We start from the raw sequence: 25,551 nt of genomic DNA on the forward strand, positions 1-25,551 counted from the left end.
ATGTCATGTTCCTAAATTAAGGCCTTAAAAAGTCTTAAATTCCGTTGTCCAAGTCTTAATTTTTTAAATGAAGGTCTTAAATTTCATTATACTAGCCTATTTATTCAAAGTCAACCTGGCTGCAAACGCAAGGTGAAATGGGGGAAAAAACAACAACGTGAAAATTCAACAGGGTTTAGCGTAACGTCAGAGAACGTCTAATTTCTAGTATGCACAAACAATAGTTCGGGTTTTCGCGCCGGCGGCAATGGATCAACATTCTAATCAATCAGTCGAGAGGAGAGACATCATGGGGAAGTGTCATTCGGTGTTCGGTACGCATTTTCAAACCGAACGGTTCGTTGGATCATTTTTCCTGCCGATAAAAACTTTTTCGATAAAAAACCGACCAAAATTTCGTTATTTCAAATGTAGGCGCGTTAAGCGTGGCAAGCGCGCTCATGATGTAAGAGACGCTGGCGCGACCACAACATTGTCCAACATCAAATGGCAAACGTAATGTAAGCGGAACGAAACTGAGCTACTCGTTATTGTGTGGTTGACGAACCGTTGTTTATCAGTTTGGACCAAAGCAGCGCGAGCCGATCGTGATCATGCGACACTGTTACTACACAGCGCTAAGAGATCCAGTAAAGAAAGCATTTGAATTCGCCACAGAAGTAATAACATCGCTGCGAGATCTAGTGAGAAACATTCACATTTCTCTGTTATTAACGGATCAAACAGCGCGTGGAAACCAGGAAGAAACATTGTGCCATGAATGAACTATCCAGTGTCCACAGATCAGCAACATTCACCATGGATTTACTGTAGTAACACTCACTGCAACCATGTAAGTTTGGCAGGAATAGTAGGCTATAATGCCTTCAAGTAACGTTACGTCGGTTTTATTTTGACATTATGAATACAATAGCTGCCCTCAAATGTTAATCTGAACTAAAAATAGACCTTTGTTTATAACTACTACAATATTAGGCTACATTTAATTTCATTTCATTCAGGAGCTGTTTTGTTTATGCTCCTAAGAAGAGTCTATTATAGCTCCATCATTGGTCAAAGTGTGTTAGTTTTAATAAATAAAATAATAATAATAAAAAAAAAAATCTCTGGCATTTATTTCTTTTTGCTGTATCGAAAACGTACCAAACCGTGACACGAGTGTATCGTATTGAACCGAACCGTGAATTTTGTGAACCGTTACACCCCTACTATCTATATCTCTCTTACCGATCTGTCTACCCCTCTGAAGCAATGGTTGAAGCAATGTGAATGCTGAGAAACTTTACTAAGACGATTTGAAAAGTTAGTTTATCTGTTTATTGTTATGAATGTTTGATATTTACCAAAAACATCACTTTGCAGTGTGTTGTTGAATGAGTTTTTTTATAATAAATGTATTTTTAATTAAAACATTTGTTAGTAATAGTCATTATTGGGATTTGATCTGGTGTTTTACGACTGCATAATGGGTGCGATGTAGGTCTTAATTTTCATTAAAGTGGTCTTAAAAAGGTCTTAAAAAAGTCCTTAAATTTGGGGTGATCAAACCTGGGGAAACCCTGTGTCCTGACGCGTGTCTCTGTGTGTGTGTCAGCTGTCCGTGGAGGAGGAGTGTGTGTCTCTGGATCAGTTCTCGGAGCATCTCCTCCCTCCGCTGCTCCTGCTGGCGTCTGATCCCGTTCCCAACGTGCGAGTCCTGCTGGCCAAAACCCTGAGGCAGACCCTGCTGGAGCGAGGTGTGTGTGTGTGTGTGTGTGTGTGTGTGTGTGTGTGTGTCTTACTTTTGTTTTTTATTTACTTTTCTGTCTTTTTATTTTTTATTTTCTTTCTTTTTGTTTATTTTTCCTTTTTCTTTGTATTTATTTTCTTAAATTTTATGTTTTTATATATTTTTCTTTGTTCTATCCTTTCACTTTTATTTGTTTATTTTTGTTCATTCATGTATTCTTTTCATTTTATTTGTTTTCCTCTTCATGTTTTTCCTCTTGATTTACCTTTATTTTCCCTTTTCTGTCTTTTTTTAATTTATTTTAATTTTTTATTTTCCTCTTTCATTTATCCCTTTATCTTATTTACCCTTTTCTTTTATATTTTATTCTCTTTTCTTTTTTGTATTTCTTTTGTTTTTATGTATTTTTTTTCCTTATTGTCCTTTTTTTGTCGTCTTCTGTCTCTTTTCCTTTAGTTATTTTAGTTCTATTGGTCTTTTATTTTTATCTAACATTTTCTTCCTTTTTTTCTTCTCTCCATTTTATTTTCGTTTCTTTTTTCTTTGTCTTTCATTGTTTTTTTTCTTTGTTTTGTTCCTTTTTTTCTTCTGTCTTTTTTTCATTTTCTTTTGTGCTTTTATGCATTATAATTTTTTCTTTCTTTAAATTGCATATTTTCCTTGTTTTATTTTCTTTTGTTCTTTCATGCACATGTATTTCCCGTTTCCTCTCGCCCTGCCCGTGTGAGCGCGCCCGCTGACGTGTGTGTGTGTGTGTGTGTGTGTGTGTGTGTCCTGCAGAGTTCTTCCTGTCGTCCGCGGGCTGCCAGCAGGAGGCGCTGGAGCACACACTCGTCTCCCTGCAGACGGACGTGGACAAGGACGTCAAATACTTCGCCAGCGTCCATCCGGCAAACACGCGTGTGAACGAGGACGCCATGAGCACCACGTCCTCCACATACTGAACAGCTTTCCCAGAATGCACCTCACTACAGAACCTTTGTGGGGTTTTTGTGCATTCTCTTTTATTTTTGCCACAGAAGCCTTAAACGTGTCTTCCTTAAACCAGAGAATACTTGAACAGCTGGAGGAATCAAACGACTAACCCGATGACATGTGACCAGAGGAACCGGCTCTAATATATGCTGCACACACACACACACACGTCAGTGATCTCAAGGGCTCTTTTAATCTGCAGCGCAGCACATTGTTGCTCTGACGGACTCTGCTTAGACTAGCGTTTTTAACGGATATGGCGAGTGGTCCACGTGAACATTCAGTCTGAAACTCACTTGAAGCCTTGAGTGTTTTAATGCAAAACTCTTCTGTACATACTCCTGTTTTTGATCATGAATAGCTGATGTTATTCTCTTAACCTGTCCAGAATAAAGTTTCAGATGAAATCACTTCCTGTTGTTCTCGCAGTCGTTCAGATGGAGACGATCCCGACGACTCCACTTAAAGTACAATTTCAATTTTAATAAATTAACTTTATTATGGACAATGATCAGTAATATTTATAGATCAATTAATTAGTCAATTTATGTTATCTTATATCTTATAATCAACAGTAATTTAGATTAATGATTCTTATACCCTTTCATCAGTTTGAGCACAAATATTAAGATTGTGTTAAACTTATTTTAAGTTAATTAAATAAACATTTCAATTTTAACACTTTACAATGTGGTTTCTTTCGTTATATTAGTTAATGCATTAATAAATATATTAAAGCATTTATTAACCTTAAAACACATTTGACCTTGTAATATAATCTATAAATCTAATATGATCTGTACAATGACCTTCTGAGATTAGATTTATCTAAGATGAATAATTAGTTATTGCTGAAAGAATATTATTATTGTTGGTTCATGTTAACTAATGAAACCTTAATGTAAAGTTTTACCCTTTTTGTTGACAACTTCAAAAATGCAAATGCCAAAGAAGTGACATTTCGATTAAATATTATGAAGCATTTGTTCTGCTCATGAATGTTTCCAGTAAAGATCAGGAACATGTAAACAAAAGCAAATGTTTCATATTGACAGATTCATAATAATTGTGTGTTCTGCTCGGAGAAACAGTCCAGCGCTTCTGTTGGAGAAACTCCAGTGAACTTTAGTGAGTCTGACGGATGACTGGAGGCTCATGGGACTGAATGAGCTCTTTGTGTTTGACTGAAAGTGGGACGCTTCATTAGGACACTTCGTTAGGACACTTCGTTAGGATGCTTCATTAGGACACCTGTGAGCTGAGAGACTCGCCATTAACAGTGGAAACACAGCTGAACACAGGAGGAGAAATACAAGTATAAAAGAAAAATACAAAACAAATAAAATAAGAGAAAAAATAAATATTTTAATAAAATGATAAAAGACAGCAAAAAGGAAAGAAAAAAAAGATGAAAAGGAACAAATATAAAAAAAACAAACAAAAGGAAAAAAAAAAAAAATGATAAAAGACAAAAAAAAAAAAAAACAGAAATAGAAAGGGAAAATAAATCGACTGAAAAGACCGGATTAAAGAGATGATGTTTTATTGAAACTACAGTGATTTCTCTGGCTGGCGTTCGTCATCTACATCACACACACACACACACACACACACACACACCAGCTGCACTTCTCTCTCGCTGGATGATATTTAATGATCATTTACAGGGGGATATTCTGTTCTTGAAGACAAACTAATGATTTAAAGGCCGTGAGTTCATCATATATGCTGAATATGAATAATAACCTGACGACCGCAGATCCGTCTATTCTCTATCGAATCATCACGCTGATCTAAACGAGTGCGGCTACACACCAATCTGACAAGAATACAAATAATATATATATATACAAACTCTCTTGCGTGAAGCCTAAAACACAATCAGACGTCAGTAACGGACAGGAAGTCGAGAATCAGACGTCAGTAACAGACAGGAAGTAAGTAGCGGACAGGAAGTTGAGAAGTCCGTTGAGGAAGTTGAGAAGTAAGTAAAGGACAGGAAGTCAGTAACGGACAGGAAGTCAGTGACACAGGAAGTCAGTGACTGACAGGAAGTTGAGAAGTCCGTTGAGGAAGTTGAGACAGGAAGTTGAGAAGTCAGTGACGGACAGGAAGTTGAGAAGTAAGTAATGGACAGGAAGTCAGTAACGGACAGGAAGTCGAGAATCAGACGTCAGTAACAGACAGGAAGTAAGTAGCGGACAGGAAGTCAGTGACGGACAAGAAGTCAGTGACGGACAGGAAGTTGAGAAGTCCGTTGAGGAAGTTGAGAAGTCAGTGACGGACAGGAAGTCGAGAATTAGACGTCAGTAACGGACAGGAATGTCAGTAACGGACAGGAAGTCAGTAGCGGACAGGAAGTCAGTAGCGGACAGGAAGTCAGTAAAGGCAGTTGATGCACTTGGCTGCTTTGCTGCCGTAGTCGACACACTCGGGGCCGATACACTCGCAGCAGGCGTTGTGGAACCAGCGGTACTTGGAGCCGCCCATGGACTCGCAGTATTGCTTACACTGGCGGATGGACACACAGTCGTCGAAGTACACCACCGTACACATCTTATCTAGAGAGAGAGAGAGAGAGAGATCAGGAAACCACACCGATACGATACACACACCTGGACAACATCACATCAGTGTGTGTGTGGAAGCACATCCGACACAGAACAAAAAAATCATGCTCTGATAAATCAGAATTTTGACATGCAAAGTAAAAACAGAAAATTATAAAATTTCAATTTACAAAAAGATTTAATTGACATGCAAAGTCGAAAATGGACAAAAGTCAAAATTATAACAAAAAAGTTGGAATCATTACATTTAAAAAAATCAAAATTATGACATGCAAAGTCGAAATTGAGATACTGTCATAATTGACCAAAAAAAAGTCAAGATTCTAACATAAAAAAGCTGAAATCATGACAAAGTCATAATTATGACACAAAATATAGAAATGAAGACATGATTAGGATGTTAAAAAATGAATTAAATTATGACATGCAAAGCCAAAATTATGACAATTGTTTTTAATTATGACATGCAAAGTTGAAATGACAAAGTCATAAAATCAAAATTATAATTTCAACTTTTTATGAAGTTTGAGTTATGAAAACGAATAAAAAAATGAAAAATGTATCACTGCTTTAAAGACACACAGTTCACACTGAAAGTAACTTGCAACACATTCATCATTTTAAAGGACTAATTTCTCATTAATAAACAGTACACTACTGATGAAAAGTTTAGAATAACTACGATTTCTTTCAAATGTTTTTAGCATAAGATAATGATTTGTGAAGGATCATGTGACACTGAAGACTGGAGTAATGATGCTGAAATCCAGCTTTGATCACAGGAATAAATTAAACTTTACAATATATTCACATAGAAAACATGATTTACATTATAATAATATTTCACTGTTTTCCAGTATTTCTGATCACGTGAGCACAGCCCTGGAGAGCAGAAGAGCCTCTTTCAGGAACATGAATGCGTCTCAGTCATTCCAGACTCGAGTGTGTGTCAGATGTATAACCTCCAGCGGGACGTAAATGAGCGTTGGCGTAGTCGGCGAGTGATCTGGTGTGTTTCCGTCCGAACACCTGCTCGCCGCTGGGCGTCTCATTACCGTCTCAGCTCGGGGTCACGGGGTCACCTCAGGAATCCACATCCCAGTGGATGAAGCTCAAGCTAACGACGCTCCTGCTCAGTGAAGCGCTAGGGCACGTTCAAGCTCAAACCGGTGCGCAGCGTTTTGCTACGGCTTACGGGTTGAACGACATGTTTCCTGGTAACGGTGTGTAACGGGGTTTGAGATGCTGTGCGTTTTCTCTTGTTTGGTGGGTGAACACTAACACTAGTGTTAGCACTAGAACTAACGTCACGGATAGTTCCTATAGCGCTAGTTTAGACCGACTCTGAGGTAGGAGTAAATTAGCATAAGAAGTTTTGTGCCAGTGTAAACGCAGTGTGTGTGTGGTGTCGTAGCGCTGGTTGCTAACCTGTGGTGTCGTAGCTGGCGTGGATGCTGTTCCCCGGCAGAGACACGTTCTGGTGCGAGTCCTCCAGCGTCTCCAGGAAGGACAGCAGGTTCTCGTGATAGGACAGCTCTTCGGCCACGGGGAACGACACCACCATCATGTTGACGGGCGCTTCGCCCTCGGTTAGCGCGCGGAAGAGCGACGGGATCGGCCGGAACAGCTCCTCCACCGTGCTCTTGGCCGTCGCCGGCGTGTCGCTGTGGTTCTTGGGGTTACACATGCCTGAGGGACAAGAACACACACTTTACTGCCTCACACACACACTCACTAACACATCACGCACACAAACTATACATCAACCTGAAAAAAACACTCTAAAGGCTGTTATGGCAGCTTGTTTCTGCCACGGAATTTAAAGAAATTGTGAGTTATCTATTTTTCTTCTTGCAATTCACAAAAAAAATCTCACAAAGGCGAGAGAAAAATATGTCAGAATTGCGATGAATTCGGAATAGCGAGAAATAAAGTCGTAATGGCGAGAAATAAAGTTTTAATGACGAGAAATAAATTCGTAATGGCGAGAAATAAATTCGTAATGGCGAGAAATAAAGTTTTAATGGCGAGAAATAAAGTTTTAATGACGAGAAATAAATTCGTAATGGCGAGAAATAAATTCGTAATGGCGAGAAATAAAGTCGTAATGACGAGAAATATAGTCGTAATGGCGAGAAATAAAGTTTTAATGACGAGAAATAAATTCGTAATGGCGAGAAATAAAGTCGTAATGGCGAGAAATAAAGTTTTAATGACGAGAAATAAATTCGTAATGGCGAGAAATAAATTCGTAATGGCGAGAAATAAAGTTTTAATGGCGAGAAATAAAGTTTTAATGACGAGAAATAAAGTCGTAATGGCGAGAAATAAAGTTTTAATGACGAGAAATAAAGTCGTAATGACGAGAAATAAAGTTTTAATGACGAGAAATAAATTCGTAATGGCGAGAAATAAAGTTTTAATGACGAGAAATAAATTCGTAATGGCTAGAAATAAATTCGTAATGGCGAGAAATAAAGTTGTAATTGTGAGAAATAAAGTCGTAATTGCAGAAATAAAGTTGTAATGGTGAGAAATAAAGTCGTAATTGCAGAAATAAAGTGTTAATGACGAGAAATAAATTCGTAATGGTGAGAAATAAAGTCGTAATGATGAGAAATAAAGTCGTAATGGCGAGAAATAAAGTCGTAATGGTGAGAAATAAAGTCGTAATGGCGAGAAATAAAGTCGTCGTAATGACGAGAAATAAAGTCGTAATGGCGAGAAATAAAGTCGTCGTAATGACGAGAAATAAAGTCGTAATGATGAGAAATATAGTCGTAATGGCGAGAAATAAAGTCGTAATGACGAGAAATAAAGTAATGGCGAGAAATAAAGTTTTAATGACGAGAAATAAATTCGTAATTGCAGAAATAAAGTCGTAATGACGAGAAATAAAGTAATGGCGAGAAATAAAGTTGTAATTGTGAGAAATAAAGTCGTAATTGCAGAAATAAAGTTGTAATGGTGAGAAATAAAGTCGTAATTGCAGAAATAAAGTGTTAATGACGAGAAATAAATTCGTAATGGTGAGAAATAAAGTCGTAATGATGAGAAATAAAGTCGTAATGGCGAGAAATAAAGTCGTAATGGTGAGAAATAAAGTCGTAATGGCGAGAAATAAAGTCGTCGTAATGACGAGAAATAAAGTCGTAATGGCGAGAAATAAATTCGTAATGGCGAGAAATAAAGTCGTAATGACGAGAAATATAGTCGTAATGGCGAGAAATAAAGTCGTAATGACGAGAAATAAAGTAATGGCGAGAAATAAAGTTTTAATGACGAGAAATAAATTCGTAATGGCGAGAAATAAAGTCGTAATGGTGAGAAATAAAGTCGTAATTGCAGAAATAAAGTTTTAATGACGAGAAATAAATTCGTAATGGTGAGAAATAAAGTCGTAATGGCGAGAAATAAAGTTTTAATGACGAGAAATAAATTCGTAATGGCGAGAAATAAAGTTTTAATGACGAGAAATAAATTCGTAATGGCTAGAAATAAATTCGTAATTGTGAGAAATAAAGTCGGAATTGCAGAAATAAAGTCGTAATGGTGAGAAATAAAGTCGTAATTGCAGAAATAAAGTTTTAATGATGAGAAATAAATTCGTAATGGTGAGAAATAAAGTTGTAATGGCGAGAAATAAAGTCGTAATTGTGAGAAATAAAGTTGTAATGGCGAGAAATAAAGTCGTAATGGCGAGAAATAAAGTCGTAATTGTGAGAAATAAAGTCGTAATGACGAGAAATAAAGTCGTAATGGCGAGAAATAAAGTCGTAATGGCGAGAAATAAATTCGTAATGGCGAGAAATAAAGTTGTAATTGTGAGAAATAAAGTCGTAATTGCAGAAATAAAGTTGTAATGGTGAGAAATAAAGTCGTAATTGCAGAAATAAAGTGTTAATGACGAGAAATAAATTCGTAATGGTGAGAAATAAAGTCGTAATGATGAGAAATAAAGTCGTAATGGCGAGAAATAAAGTCGTAATGGTGAGAAATAAAGTCGTAATGGCGAGAAATAAAGTCGTCGTAATGACGAGAAATAAAGTCGTAATGGCGAGAAATAAAGTCGTCGTAATGACGAGAAATAAAGTCGTAATGATGAGAAATAAAGTCGTAATGGCGAGAAATAAAGTCGTAATGGTGAGAAATAAAGTCGTAATGGCGAGAAATAAAGTCGTAATGGTGAGAAATAAAGTCGTAATGGCGAGAAATAAAGTCGTAATGACGAGAAATAAAGTCGTAATGGCGAGAAATAAAGTCGTAATGATGAGAAATAAAGTCGTAATGATGAGAAATAAAGTCGCAATGGCGAGAAATAAAGTTGAAATGACGAGAATAAAGTCCGAAAAAAATGTTGGATAATGGATAATAATGTCACAATTCCGACCTTTTTCTCAGAGTTGTGAGATATAAACTCGAGTAATTAAGTCAGAATTATGAGTTTAATTACCTTTTTTATTTTTTTATTCCATGGAGGAAAAAAGCTTCCATAGACTCTCATAGGAAACAGGATGAAAAATGGGATTTCAAATTTGAGGTTTGTTTGTAACGAAGCATCATGTCAGCGATCACGGCTGTTTTAATGCCAAGAAACGGGTTAAAAGGAGCAAAATATCATAATATCATTATAACAAAAAATACAATTGTTTATTTTCAATTTAAAAAAATTCTAATTTAAAGCCTCACTTTATTAAAAATATAATCTGAATCAACAAAAAATGTAAATGTATTCATGCAGAAGAGTTTGACCTGCTTTGAAACATGTAAGTGAACATGGTTAGACAGGTTTATTTGCACTTGATTATGATTTCTGCCGTCAGACAGACATGATGCAGCAGATATTATATTTTTCTGTAGTGTCATATATTAATAATAATATGATGTTCTTACCCACACAGTCACAGCACTCTTCCCAGAGAGTTCCCAAACACATCATACACTCCTTACAACACGAGCAGTTCCCATCGGACGGCCGGCACTGACACAACTCCTGCTCGACGACAACAACAACAACACGGTTAAACAACAACAACAACAACACAGTTAAACAACAACAACAACAACAACACGGTTAAACAACAACAACACGGTTAAACAACAACAACAACACGGTTAAACAACAACAACAACAACACAGTTAAACAACAACAACAACAACAACACGGTTAAACAACAACAACACGGTTAAACAACAACAACAACACGGTTAAACAACAACAACAACAACAACAACAACAACAACAACAACAACAACAACAACACAAAGGCAGCCATGAAGCTCCGCACACGAACAGACGAGTAAAGTCTTACTATAAAAGTGATTCAGAACCAGATTCTAAGATCCGGGAATCATCAAGAACACCGAACATCATTTAACAAGCAAGTGAATTTAATGCCTTTCTACACAACATGAAAAACATAACACTAAACATAAAAGCTTTAATAATAATAATAAAAGTAACAAAGTAAAAATATGTTTGGCTCCTACAAGAAGGTCCAGTGTTTCGCTGTTCAAATTACATTTACAAAGTGCAAAATACATAACAATATACATGAGAACAATAATCAGAAAAATAATCCTAAGCTTTTTTATTGCAAAAGAATTTGTCGGTGACAAATATGAGGAAAAGAATCTAGTATAAAAGCCAACATTTTTTAGATTTTATAACAGTTTGCATCTCCAAATACGTGCAAAGCAAAATGACAGTACAGGCTGCTTAATAAATATAACTGAATTAGCATAATGCACATGTAAATATATATTGCACATTAAAATTATAAAGATTATGAAGCTGAAAATGCATCTGAAAACTACCTTGCACATGATCATATCTAACACATGATTCACTGAACTTCTGCTTCGAGCTTCTGTAGTGTATGTTTGAGATCCATAAAAAAAAAAAAAAAAAACAGAATGTGACACTCTTACCTGAATGAGACACTTGCTGACGTCACTGGCACACAGAGCTTTATTACAGGCCAAAGCAAGAGAAAAACTTGACAGAAGAAGAAGAAACAATGATGATGAAGAAGATGAAGGCTGCATTACGACCCGAGCCGAATCCACCGGACCTGAATGAGCACAGGAGTGAGAGACAGAGACAGACAGACGCAATAAACAAACAGTTCAAACATCAAAGACAAGCGCGCTTCCGACTGATCGTGACGCGCGCGCGAGCGGCGACATCAAAGACAAACGCGCTTCCGACTGATCGTGACGCGCGCGCGAGCAGCGACATCAAAGACGCGTTTGAAACTGTAACAGTGCGAATGTGTCGAGCACGTGTTACAGTAACGCGGGACTTCAGGCGAGTGTTTCCTCAAGTCTCACACACACACACACACACACACACACACACACAGAGAGAGAGAATAAACGTGTATGAATCTCTCACTGATTCACTTTGTGCTCGAGCGAAACGATCTAAAGCCTCGTTGAGAGTCTGAAGAAGTTTCTCTCAAACACAAACACACAAAATCACAAACTCACCGCGAGACAATGAAGCTGATCGTGTCTTCCAAGAGGTTTGAACACACACACACACACACACACGGATCCGCTGCAGAGGATTTAAGACATGATCTGAACAGACCCGAACAGAACTATAGTACTTCTGCTGAGAGTCTCTCACACACACATACAAAGACACGCAGGCGCCTTAAAGACACACACACACCCCCTTCTGCTCGCTTATCTACAGAGGGTGTGTGTGTGTGTGTGTGTGTGTTATATGACCCCAAACAATCACTGTGAAGACGCAAGAGACTGCAGAAAAGTCTTTCTGAAATCATAATGATCAATTTGCACATTAAAGACAACAGAAATTAACAAATAGAGTAATACATTAATAATAATAATAATACAGTACCAAAAGTTAGAAATGTTGGAATAATTAAGATTTGTGTGTGTGTGTGTGTGTGTGTGTGTGTGTGTGTGTGTGTGTGTGTGTGTGTGTGTGTGTGTGTGTGTTTGAAAGAGTCTCTTCTGCTCACCAAAGCTGCATTTATTTGATAAAAAATACAGTAAAAAAAAATAAAAAAATATATATATATTAGGGCTGTCAAAAGATTAATAGCGATTAATCGCATCCAAAATAAAAGTTTGTGTTTAAATAATATATGTGTGTGTACTGTGTATAATTAAATTTGTATATATAAATACACACACATGCTTGTATATATTTAAGAAAAATGTGTAATTTTTATATAAAAAAATTATATTTATATATAATATGAATTAAATATAAATATATACAGTATATGTATGCAAATATTTCTTAAATATATACATGCATGTGTGTGTATTTATATATACAAAATAATTATACACAGTACACACACATATATTATGCAAACACAAACTTTTATTTTGGATGCGATTAATCGCGATTAATCTTTTGACAGCCCTAATATATATATATATATATATATATATATATATATATATATATATATATATATATATATATATTATTCCAATGTAAATCATCTGTTTTCTATGTGAATATACAGTAAAGTGTAATTTATTCCTGTGATCAAAGCTGAATGTTCAGCATCATTACTCCAGTCTTCAGTGTCACATGATCCTTCAGAGATCACTCTAATATGATGATCTGATGATCAAGAAACAGTTATGATTATTATTAGTGTTGAAAACTGTTAAGCTGCTTCATATTTTTGTGGAAAGTGTAATACACTACCATTAAAACATTCTAATCAGGGTGAGAACATTTCTTTAATACTTTAATTATGATATAAAAAGCCAAACTTATGACTGAATAAAATTCAGAATTTTATGAGATTAAAAAGTTGAAATTCTGACTTAAAAGTCAAAATTATGACATGCTCAGCCAAAAGTATGAATGAATTATTACACTAAAAAGTCGACATAATTATACGACATAAGTCGAAATACTGATAAAAAAGTCAAAATAATGACAAGGCGGTCAAAATTATTACAAATGTAAAATTATGACTTGAAAACTACAAATTCTGACATAAAAATAAAATGATGACAAACATGATTATGACATTAAAAAGGTAAAATTCTGCCCCCCCCCCCCCCCCCCCAAAAAAACTGACATGGTCATAATTATGACAAAAGTTCAAAATTATAACATAAAATGCAATAATTAGGACATACAAAGTTGAAATTATGACAAAAAGTTACATTTTGATCTAGAGAGAGAGAGAGAGAGAGAGAGAGAGAGAGAGAGAGAGAGAGATTGGCAGGCTCTACCAATGAAACTAAGTATGGCAAGCCGTTTTAACATTTAATCCTTAAAACCTACTAGTCTCTATTTTCATGATACTAATACTTATTTTTTATCAAACGTCTTTTTATTAAAACATATAATTTAACATACAATTCACTTGTACATTCTGAGATTTGTTCCATAACTAATTAAATAAGTAGAAAATAAAATAAATGAATAAATGAACAGTAAACTTAAAGTGATACAACATTAAAACAAGCAAAGCAAAACAGGACAAGTAACAACAATACAAAAACGATAGTAAAAAAGTAAAAAATAAATAAAATAAATAAAAACCCGGCTAACCACGACCCCCACACTATCCCAACCCCCCATCTGCCCGTCTAACCCTTTCCCATGTATCCCCACCCCATCCACCCTTCCTCGTAGAGACCATCACTCTAAAACCGTTACAAATGTCATATATCGTGAGTTAGGATGCAGACTGTTGTTCTGGATATGTAGTGTTTAGGTATGATATGAGGGGTTTCCATGTTTTATTGAATAATTTGAGCCTGTCTCTCAGCGTATACCTTCTCCTTTCTAAATGAAGTGTGTTAGTTAAATCCTCTAACCACATCTTAGAGGTACAGTTGTGCTCTTCCATAGAATAAGGATTAATCTCTTTGCTATTATGAAACAATAAGAGAGCAAACGCTGCCGCGCCACACTCAAATTCCTGAAGGTCTCCGATATTCCAAGAATGATGAAGAGGGGCTCAGGTCTGATTGGAGTATTTATGACCTCAGACATAATGTTGCATATATCAATCCAGAACAATTGAACCCTTGGGCACAGAGCCAAACTATACGGAGAAGTGTTGCTACGGAAGTGTGGCACTTATCACACATACACTCTAAAAAAAACTGGTTGTGTTAACCCAATTTTGGGTCAAATATGGTCTCACCCAACGTTGGGTTAAAAAATGCAATTTAAAAATGGACAAATTGCATTTTGGACAAAATCAAAAATGGACAAAAATGCAATTTAAAAATGGACAAATTGCATTTTGGACAAAATCAAAAATGGACAAAAATGCAATTTAAAAATGGACAAATTGCATTGGTTACATTAAAAATGTAAACCAACGGCTGGGTTTGTCCATTTTTAAATTGAATTTTTAACCCAACGTTGGGTGAGACCATATTTGACCCAAAATTGGGTTAACACAACCCAGCAGTTTTTAGAGTGTAGGTGACACCTCTGGGTATATGTTATGTAGTTTCTCCTTTGAGGTACTTATTTTTTAGATACTAGTCTCGAATCCATTAGTGCTTATTCATTAGCTTCTAGTGCTTATTCTTTAGGTACTAGTACTTATTCCAATAGTGACTAGTATTTAATTATACCTAACTTGTTAAGAAAAATAGAACTAGTGCTTATTTTTTAGTTACTAGATCAAAGATATCCTTACCTTAATAGATACTAGTACTATTTAAATAATCATATGCAAATAATATGTTGAATATTAATGAACCAACAACATATCAAAGAGACACAGGAAACGGACTGAATTGCAGAAGGACGTTTTTATAATAACAATATAATTATAGCCGACCTTTTTAATGGTATTAGAGTAAAAAAAAAAAAAAAAAATGAATAGGCATATAGTTCATACATACTCTTATTTTGACATGACTCTCATTCTCAGACGCAGAATAATATTCCGAATTTTTTATTGTGAGGAATTATGAATGCTGGAATTATGAATGCTGGTGGGTATGAAGTGGTGGATCTACTGAACTGGTGCTTCAATTTTATTAGTGGCAGTTAAGTCTTTTTTATAGCCTACTGTACATTCAAAACAGTAAATGTCATATTAAACATATATCTTTCCTTGTGTTCATGCTAACCAATTAGCTAGATAAACCAACAAAGCCAGTTACTTACGAAAAATCAATCTTCTATAGCTTTAGTTTAGCCTTCATTACCATATGAGCTCTGATTGGATGGTTGAGAGTATACTCATGTTTATGTAATGATCTGTTAAAAAATTATATCTCTTAATATTTTCTGACTAGCTCCTTATGAGGTTGAAGATATCCGCAAATTAATAGATATTAGTAGCTATTCTGTTTTGATATCATCTAATAATTTATGACTAGTAATTATTCCAATACTGACTAGTATCTTTTTAAATATTACTAATAAGTATTCATTAGATGCTAGTACTTATTTATTGTATACAATTACTTTTCATTCGATACTAGTACTTATTTTATAGAAGTTATTCGTTAGGTACTAGTATTTATTAGACACTTTTAACTGAAGCTTGTAACATTTCTTATACTACTCGTCTTATGTTATGAATAGTCAGAACGACCACTGTAGAGTTCAATAAAAAATCTTACAAGTAAAATAAAAAATCTTACTAGTAACATTTATAATAAATACTAGTATCTAATATAGGTACTAGTATCTATTGAATAAGTACTGGTAGCTAATTAATAAGTACTAGTATCATGAAAATAGATACTAGTATGTTTTAAGGATCAAATGTTAAAACGGCTTGCCATACAGTTTTGAAAACTATCATAGTTGTTTAGACGAAGCCCGGCGCCCCCTACAGGCCTGTGATGTGAAGTGTAGGCTGACAACAACACTGGAAAGGGTGACGTGAAAGGACTTTATTATATTAACATTTTTGATAATTGTGCAGCAATAGTGTATATATAATACTGCAGTCCTTGGATACATTACTATTTTATGTTTTTTAAATAAGTCTCTTAAGCGCTTCAAGCCTGCATTTATTTGATTAAAAATACAAAAAACAGTTATTACAAATTAAAATAATGGTTTTAATATAGGCCTACTTTAAAATATAATCTATTCCTGTGATCAAAGCTGTATTGTCAGCATCATTACTCCAGTCTTCAGTGTCACATGATCCTTCACAAATCATTCATGCTGATTTATTATCAATGTTGGAAACTTTTGCTTTTTTTGGAACCTGTGATCCTTTTTTCAGGATTCATTGATGAATAAACAGCTAAAAAGCTAATTAAAACAGAAATTATTTTATAAGTCTTTACAATCACTTTTTACCAATTTAACACATCCTTGCTGAATAAAAGTATTTTTTCTTTTAAAAAAGAAAGAAAGAGAGAAAATGACTGACCCAAAACTGTTGAACGGTAGTGGATATTGGTACAAAAGATTTCTATTTGAAATAAATGCTATTCTTTTTGTAACTTTTTAAACTTAGAATCCTAAAAAAAATAACAAAGGTTATAAGTATATTAAAATAGGAAACCATTATTTTAAATTGTAGTAATATTTCACAATTTTACTGTTTTTTTCTGTATTTTTGATCAAATAAATGCAGCCTTGATGAGCATAAGATACTTCTTTTACAAACATTAAAAATAGTAATGTGTCCAAACTTTTGACCAGTATATATATATATGCCCCTTTTCTACGTTTGAGCCGCTGCCCTTGTTTCAGAATTTAAAAGTAACATTCGCATAATGTTTGCAAAATGATCAAATGAAATGTTCTCTTAACCAAGAAAAAAACATAAAAAAAACAAAACTGTCTGTTGTGTTCTAATAAAAGTTCAACATTAAAGGTCAAACACTCCAGAAATGAGGTCAAACCATCATCATTATCATCATCATTAAAGCATTACAGTTATTAAAGTCATAAAGCGGTAAAGCCTGGGTTTGTTCCTCTCTCGTTCTTTCAGTCTCAGATCGCTCAGCATGAAGAGTTTTCATCGGCTTCCTCTGATGTGGCCTTCACCATTTTGGCAATGTGTAGAAAATACATTTTTAGCAGAAACTCTGTAAATTAAAGATATAGTACTGCAAAACATAATGCCTCATATTACACAGTAATCAGCAGGAAAACATGTTGATTCTTCAGTAAGTTAGTTTATATCAGTCAAAGTGTAATGTTAAATCTTTGCATGCTATTTCACTCTTAGACACTACTGAAACTTTCACTATCATTCAATATATGAACAGTTTATAATCTGCCTTTATCAGTTTATAGCCTGTGTGTTCTGCGTCATCTCTAGGTGAGTCTAAATCATCGATCGAGGTTGTGGAGGATCTGTGGGAATGATCTGAAAGCACGTGATGAACCTCACACTATATTAGTGAGCGATGCAGGACAGATGAAGAAAGAGGAACCTGAAACTGATCTTGTAAGTACACATCAATTTCTTTTATACAGGATACGATTTTTAACAGATGCTCAAAACAATAATCGTATATAAAATATACAATATAAAATAGCTTGCTTCTATTCAAATCTAAGATGTGATATGATCTCTCTTCATGCTCACTGAAAAGAAATTATTTAGAAATGTTCAATTTCCAAAAATAAAAGATTAATGTGTCAGGCATTATGGGAGGCTTTTGGCGCCTGTAGCTTTATTGTACAGTTCATATCTGTATATAGCATTATCTGATGATGACTTCATATGCTTTGTGCTTTATTTAAAGCATTCTTCAGTTCCCAACAGAAAAAAAGCTTGGTTTACCTTAAAGGGTTAGTTCACCCAAAAATGAAAATTCTGTCAGTAATTACTCACCCTCATGTTGTTCCAACCCCGTAAGACCTTCGTTCATCTTCGGAACACAAATTAAGATATTTTTGATTAAATCTGAGAGTTGTCTAACTCCTCCATAGGCTTCTAAGGGACTGAAACTTGCTGGCCCAGAAAAGTTAGTAAAGAGATCGTTAATATAGTCCAAGTGACTCCAGTGGCTCAATCTTAAGTATATCAAGCGACGAGAATACTTTTTGTGCGCAAAAACAAACAAAAATAATGACTTGATTCCACTTTTCATTTCCTTCTCTCTGGGCCTCGTAGTGTTTTAGCGCTGCGCGTCTGTGTTACACGTCATCACGCATCACACACATGACCAGCGTCGGCCAATTGTGAGCCTACAGTATGTGGTGACGTGCAACTCAGACGCGCTACGCAAAAACACTACGTGAAAAGACTCGAGGCCCAGAGAGAAGGAAATGAAAAGTGGAATAAAGTCGTTATTTTTGTTTGTTTTTGCGTACAAAAAGTATTCTCGTCGCTTGATATACTTAAGATTGAGCCACTGGAGTCACTTGGACTATATTAACGATCTCTTTAATACATTTTCTGGGCCAGCAAGTTTCGGTCACCTAGAAGCCTATGGAGGAGTGAGACAGCTCTCAGATTTAATCAAAAATATCTTAATTTGTGTTCCTAAGATGAACGAAGGTCTTACGGGGTTGGAACAACATGAGGGTGAGTAATTACTGACAGAGCTTTCATTTTTGGGTGAACTAACCCTTTAAGAGTTCAAGTGGGTCAGATCGCTCTGATTGATTCAGTTCAGTAGCCTGGAGGATTCGTCAGTTTGATTCAAACTGTACAGTAGGAGTAACATCTTTATTTGTCCCTTTACAGGGCAGTTTAAGCAGCTTCAACCTCACAAACATACACATTTTTATAAAACAGAAAACATCACAAACGTCACAACCCCCGGGCATTTACAATAATTCTTCATATAGCTAGGCTACTATTAAAATTCACGTACCTTTATCATTGTTTCAAATAAGTATTTACACTCATAACTGCATTTGAAACAAAACACCTAGAAGCTTTAACGGTCCTCCACTTGGGCACTATCTCGCTTACCTGAGGGAAGCAGTTCACACTCTGAAAACAGCATGTGGGATATATCATCTAAGATAGTCTAAGAACATTCGTCTCACACAGAGCAGACTAACCCCGCTGTACAGAGCCGGTAATCTGCGACCCTAAAGTAATAATGCTCTGAAGCTGTGATCTACTTTTAACATTTAATCCATAAAACCAACAGATCATAGCAAAGGTCAAAATAGCTTCAATAAAAGATCTATAAAACCTTATCAATATAAATTTATCCACTTCAAAGGACTGAAGCTTCCTCACTAAATATCACCGTTTCTGTGCTTTCGATATAATAAGATTTGTGTTTTCCACCCACCTGAGCTTATCATCAATTAATGCACCCAAATACTTGTATGAACTGACCTATGAATAACTATTGATATCAGAATATTAATGTTTGTCTTGAGGAGGCAAAGCATCGAAATAGTTTGATGTCAATTAGATCAGCGTTTGATCTAAGGTCTGTAAAACTTCATGTTTCTCTTTCTACTTTGCTGAATTTATGAGCCCTTTTAATTATTAATTAAAATGAATTGACTTTTTTTATTATTCTTGTTTTATTTTCTGTTCATTCTATTTGCATATTATGTCTTTCTGTTGTATTTTTAGAGCCCTTACAGAAGGAGACACTGTAGAAAACATGTCTAAAAGCAAAGGTGAGACACTTTACATTTCAAGCTTATTCATTAATTTCAATAACTGCAATACATAAAACAGGGCTGGTTCTAGACATTAGGAGGCCCTAGGCAAAATTCATGTTGGAGGCCCCCCACCCCCAATAAAAAAACACTTGAAACAAATATGATTCCTAACCTTTTTATTTATACAACATTTAATTTTAAATTTAGTATATTTTTACTTACACAGTACATAAGTTTGGACACATTACTATTTTTAATGTTTTTGAAAGAAGTCTCTTATGCTCATCAAGCCTGGATATATTTGATCAAAAATACAGAAAAATAATATAGTGAAATATTATTAAAATTTAAAATAATGGTTTTCTATTTTAAAATATATTTATGTGATGCAAAGCTGAATTTAGTGTCACGTGATCCTTCAGAAAACTTTATAATATTCTGATTTATTATCAAATGTTAGAAATGGTGCTTAATATTTATTTTATAACCTGTGATACTTTTTTCTGGATTTTTTGATTATTAAAAAGTTGTTTTAAAAAAGTCTTCATTCTCACTTTTTATATATTTAACACATCCTCGCTGAATTTTATTTTTTTCTGTTTTTTTTTTATCAAATAGGCTAAATGCAGGCTTGTAGAGCATAATAAGTTCTTTCAAAAAACATTAAAAATAGTTATGGGTCCAGACTTTGTACTGGTACTGTATGTACATATTAATCAAACTTTATCTAAGGTAATCTTTTTTTGTTTAATGAAGATGTTATTGTTGTTGTTGTTATTTTGCTGTTTCATTCAATTTATTCACAGTTCCAGAATACCACTTCAGTAGATGAACATCAGTGCTTTTATCATTTTGTTCATAGCTGTGGTATGGGCAGGATTTTTCCCTCCCATTTAATCAATATTGACTGCAGATATTGTCATATTATTAATATCAGTAGGCTAATATGATCTTATGTATTGCATTGTTACCTTAAATATGCTATACTCAAATCAAGTGGAAGAGAAAGACACGATCGCTACTGAGCAAAAAAAAAAAATTCTAAACTGATATCATTGGCGTAAGTATGATGTCAGGGTATAATCAGCAGCATTTAGAAGATAGACCCATAGATATGAGATCCTTTATTTGAAACATTTAAAAATGTTGTAGTGTGTTGGCTTTTTAGCTTTGAATACAAAAGTCTTGTCTTTTACTTTTGTACCTTTTTTACTAGTCAGCTCCCGACGCGATGTTATTCATTGTACGCGCAAATTCAAAGCGTCGCGTCTGGGCAAGTTAATGACGCTCGCGCTCTTTTAAACTCGTAATAAATGATTTTTCCAGAAATGACGCTGATCTACAGTACAAGTTTATATTTAGAATACATTGCAATCACTCCAAAATAGATGACGACAACCCACACACCTGCATTACGAGCTGTGCTACTCTGCGTGCCTGTATAGGCTTTTGCTTCGCAGCACCTGATGGATGCGTTCGTTACACAAACTTTCAGAAGCCGGCACCCGCTTTGAAACGGAAACATTAATTGGTTTAACTGCAGATGAGTGACAATTCAACAATATCCAATGAACAATGAAGCTAGTATTTCTGCCCGTCTTGACTGGTGTACTATATATAGGGGATGTTACAGTTATGGAGGCCCCTCCTCTAAGCCCGAGGCCCGGCCTAGGCAATCGCCTGCTCTGCCTATAGCTAGCACCGGCCCTGACATAAACTATCATAAAACCAAAGCTCAGATTAATCTCTATTTTCGTCGGACATTTAAAAGTCATCTTGTCATGTTCTGACAGCGAAGAGGCCGAGGCTGGAGGAGAGCAAGAGGCAGGAGACGCAGGATTATAGATCCACACACACAGGTGGAGGTGAAGAACTCACACGAGATTCATAGCGCAGCGTATGGCAAGTCGTTTTAACATTTAATCCTTAAAACCTACTAGTAGCCTATCTATTTTCATGATACTAGTACTTATTTTTTAGATACTAGTATCTTTTCCATTAAGTACTAGTGCTTATTCATTAGCTTCTAGTGCTTATTCTTTAGGTAATGCCTATTTGTTAGTACTTATTCATTAGATACTAGTTTATTTTTATTAGATACTAGTAGCTATTAAAAAGACACTATAGCTAGGATGCAATTCATGAAAATTGGGCACTTCTGGAAAAGTTTTTGATTTTTGGCAGGGTGTTAGGTATAGGCCTAAGGTTTTTAAAAATCCATGGATACAAGTTGGGGTGGCCCCCCTAGTGGCAGTTATCCATAAAATCCAAAATGGCCCCCGTCGAAAAGAGAAAAGGTTATATCTCAGCTTCCTTTAGTCTTAAATTGTTGTATAACATGATTTTTTCTACTTTGTTTGATACAAGGAATCCAATTCTAATATATTCTTCTTATTTTAAGTCCATTTCCATGTTAAATCTATTATCATAGTCATATTTAGCTCAAATAAACTGTCAATAACTCTGAAAAAGTCACATTGAAATATTACTCAGGGCCCTAGACCCATATTTTTACCTCCAAGGTATGCTTTTCTTTGTTGATTGGACAGGTCACTATCACTATAGTGTCAAAAATCACATGTTGTGACCAAAAGGACCATTGTTGAGGCTTTAAATGAACACAACTTCAGAACTATGCCACAGTGAAAAGTTATATTACACTCTAAAAACTGCTGGGTTGTGTTAACCCAATTTTGGGTCAAATATGGTCTCACCCAACGTTGGGTTAAAAAAATGCAATTTAAAAATGGACAAATTGCATTTTGGACAAAATCAAAAATGGACAAAAATGCAATTTAAAAATGGACAAATTGCATTGGTTACATTAAAAATGTAAACCAACGGCTGGGTTTGTCCATTTTTAAATTGAATTTTTAACCCAACGTTGGGTGAGACCATATTTGACCCAAAATTGGGTTAACACAACCCAGCAGTTTTTAGAGTGTAGGCTTTTCACCATGTTAAGGATCAATATTACATTTTAGTCAAATAACACACACACAAAAAAAACAATACATACTTAAACATGTCAAAAAATGTTTTACTCTTCATCATTATTAGTACAGCCTCCCTCACACTTGCACAATGTGGTACAGCGAAGTCCAGCTCGTTGGCACTTACAGTTGCCCTTACAGGCAACCACACAGCCACAGTTGAGGAGGAGTGAGCATCCCTTGCTGCCATCTTCCAGATCTGACCAATATGGCACCCAGACTTTGGTTCTGTCATTCCATTCCCAACCCCACTCACTGGTGTCTGGAATCTCTGGAGTTTTGGAGAGGGACTGCTTCCAGACAAAAGCTGCAGTGTGCAGGGCACGCTTCCCATGCTGGAATAAGGCATGCAGGGTCGGGGGGATTGAATCCAGGGACTTGAGTCCATGAGTGAAAAGAAGCTTCCGGGCTTCATTGACTGACTTGACACCGCAGTTCTTACTATACATGAGTACAGTCCAGCGTTCGAGAACTTGCATATGCACTGATTCCAGTGTGAGGCTGATTGGGTCTTGGGTGATCACAATGAGGGTGTCGGTGACTTCTGGGTAAGCTGCCCATGCATTCCATGCAGTTTTTTTGCCAATTCCATACATTGCTGATACAACGTCACATCCTGTAAACGTGTGGAAGAGGGGCAGTGCTTGGCATTTTTGAGATCCCAACATTTCTGAGATGTGGTGGATTGGAATATCTTTATATGCCTTCCCTGATCCAAATCCAATCCACAGCTCTGAGAGGCCTAACTCCTGGAACAGATTGATGGCCAGCACAACCACATCACTATCTACTGTCCGTAGGTAAGCCTTGGTGTGACCCTGTTCGGCAGCATGACGTAAATGTAGCATCATTTGTGTGTCTGCTTCCTCTTGCTGACATGGTGACAATGCTTCTAGATCAGTAGGTTTGTTGCTCAAGACCAAGTTAGCCTTTGTTGTGAGGAGGAGGTACTTTGAGCCAGTTGTGGTCTTCAGAAGTTCGTCATTCAAGTTCAGATTCATAAATCTGTAAGATCTTAACTTCTGTGGAAATACAAACCGGAAGACAGAACACAACGAGTGCAGCTAAATAAAAAAAAAAAAAGATGAATGAAATAAATTACTGGTAATAATAACAACAACAATGATATAATTGTTATACCATTTAAACTTGACAAATTATTCATCATACGTTACATATCTCAAAAATACAGCTATTTGACTGTTGTTACAGTGCTTGAAATAATAAATTGTGCCAGTTTCGCTGATCAATATATGTGAATAAAAGCCTAAATTCAATCTGTTCATCACATAAAGCGATCGAGTTTCATCAGAACATTTGGAGTAACCCGCTCAACTCATATGGATTAGTTTTAGGATCTCTTTATGAACTTTATTGAAACATCAATGGAGGGACAGATCTCTCTTACTGTAGATTTCATTTATAATATCACGTCATTATATGCCAATTGTAATGTATTCATCTGATCACAACTGTTGTCTGAATAATTGTCATATTTTGCGTAAAATGCAGGAGAGTTTGAATATTTTAAATGTACACGTGTTAAAATGTTTTATTCCTGTTGCCAGTTTTTGTATTATTCTTTTAAGAATGAAGATAAGACAATGAATATTTATTGAAAAAGCATAGACCTACCATCAATGAAACCATAAAGCTGACACAGAGGTGTGTGTAATAAAAAAAATATAAAGTTATTAAAACTGTTACTCATTAGTTTTTTCCATAAAGTATAGGATAAAAAGTACAGAACTGTTTGTAAATCAGTGAATGCTTTCAGACAGCAGTAATTAGAAAATATAAAGTTATTAAAATTATTAGTCATTACTTTTATCCATAAAGTATGGCATATGAATGATAAAAGTACAGATGTGTCAAAACTGTCAGTAAATCAGTGAATGTTTTCAGACAGCAATTATTATTATTCTCACATGTCCTCTATAGGTGTCAGTGTTTTACCCAAGCGGCAACCTCCCTGTCTCTCTCATGAAACCAACACGGAAGTGAGTTAAACTGCAATTCATTGACTGGCCGCTTGAGGCTGGATGCAGAAGTGAGTCAAATCTGTATCTCCACCATGTTAAAATTACCAACTTTACGGCAGAAAAACACATGTTTACAGCCTGGTTCTCTCTGTGGCTTTGGTCTATACAGCTATTTTTGCCCTTCATAACAACTGTAAGGGGGTGAATTTTTTTATAACTCATTCGTTTAGTTGATTAATATTTAAAGTTCTGCGTAATAAAGGGTGTGTCCACTTTTGAGTGACAGGTGGATTCCCGCTGATGTCAATGCTAGCCGTTTGTCTGCTGTTAGCCGCGTCCCTTCACCTCAGCAACTGTTAGCAGCTGAACTTGCCATCTCTGCAGTGTTTGTGCTTTTTTCGGGATAATTTCATACACTCTAAAAACTGCTGGGTTGTGTTAACCCAATTTTGGGTCAAATATGGTCTCACCCAACGTTGGGTTAAAAAATGCTATTTAAAAATGGACAAATTGCATTTTGGACAAAATCAAAAATGGACAAAAATGCAATTTAAAAATGGACAAATTGCATTGGTTACATTAAAAATGTAAACCAACGGCTGTGTTTGTCCATTTTTAAATTGAATTTTTAACCCAACGTTGGGTGAGACCATATTTGACCCAAAATTGGGTTAACACAACCCAGCAGTTTTTAGAGTGTACAATTCAATACACCCATTACTTCGCCCACGGCTTTGGATTTCGTCGTTGTCGTCGAGTATC

General features: G+C 35.5%; 3 protein-coding genes and 1 long non-coding RNA gene across 7 annotated transcripts in view; 3 read left to right on the top strand and 1 right to left on the bottom strand.

Moving 5' to 3' along the window:
* ppp4r1 (protein phosphatase 4, regulatory subunit 1) overlaps window positions 1-3,688 on the top strand; it is a 23,255-nt gene extending 19,567 nt beyond the window's left edge. For all 3 annotated transcript variants that reach the window (XM_079862477.1, XM_079862479.1, XM_079862478.1), the window contains 2 exons: window positions 1,595-1,736; window positions 2,510-3,688. In XM_079862477.1, coding sequence (XP_079718603.1) covers window positions 1,595-1,736; window positions 2,510-2,673 — 306 coding nt within the window. In that variant the 3' untranslated portion in view covers window positions 2,674-3,688. The remainder of the gene's footprint in view (window positions 1-1,594; window positions 1,737-2,509) is intronic.
* Window positions 3,689-4,799: 1,111 nt separating this feature from the next.
* LOC307153233 lies at window positions 4,800-5,131 on the top strand. The gene is made up of 3 exons (XR_013820126.1): window positions 4,800-4,880; window positions 4,983-5,028; window positions 5,066-5,131. It is a non-coding gene; the product is annotated as an uncharacterized lncRNA (long non-coding RNA).
* twsg1b (twisted gastrulation BMP signaling modulator 1b) lies at window positions 4,985-11,983 on the bottom strand. 2 transcript variants are annotated; one of them, XM_079862509.1, is made up of 5 exons: window positions 11,768-11,983; window positions 11,207-11,349; window positions 10,168-10,267; window positions 6,703-6,963; window positions 4,985-5,265 (listed from the first exon to the last, which is right to left on the bottom strand). In XM_079862509.1, the coding sequence occupies exons 2-5, from the start codon at window positions 11,321-11,323 to the stop codon at window positions 5,084-5,086; spliced, it is 660 nt and encodes a 219-aa protein (XP_079718635.1). In that variant the 5' UTR covers window positions 11,324-11,349; window positions 11,768-11,983; the 3' UTR covers window positions 4,985-5,083. The 2 variants fall into 2 exon arrangements, with proteins under 2 accessions (XP_079718635.1, XP_079718636.1); XM_079862510.1 differs by having other exon boundaries at window positions 11,871-11,934.
* The window catches only part of LOC307153222 (uncharacterized protein), a 127,002-nt gene continuing 112,790 nt past the window's right edge, over window positions 11,340-25,551 (top strand). The window contains exon 1 of the mRNA XM_079862496.1: window positions 11,340-11,585. The gene's annotated coding sequence lies outside the window, so the exon portion shown is untranslated. The remainder of the gene's footprint in view (window positions 11,586-25,551) is intronic.

The sequence above is a fragment of the Squalius cephalus genome (assembly GCF_949319135.1).
Source record: "Squalius cephalus genome assembly, chromosome: 25".
Taxonomy (NCBI): Eukaryota; Metazoa; Chordata; class Actinopteri; order Cypriniformes; family Leuciscidae; genus Squalius; species Squalius cephalus.

Excerpts from the sequence above, each read along its gene's own strand:
- twsg1b (XM_079862509.1), bottom strand. The coding sequence starts at position 11,323 with ATGCAGCCTTCATCTTCTTCATCATCATTGTTTCTTCTTCTTCTGTCA. Across the intron at positions 6,964-10,167 it reads AGAGTGCTGTGACTGTGTGG|GCATGTGTAACCCCAAGAAC; the intron begins GTAAGAACATCA and ends CTTGTCCCTCAG. Across the intron at positions 5,266-6,702 it reads CGCCAGCTACGACACCACAG|ATAAGATGTGTACGGTGGTG; the intron begins GTTAGCAACCAG and ends CTCTCTCTCTAG.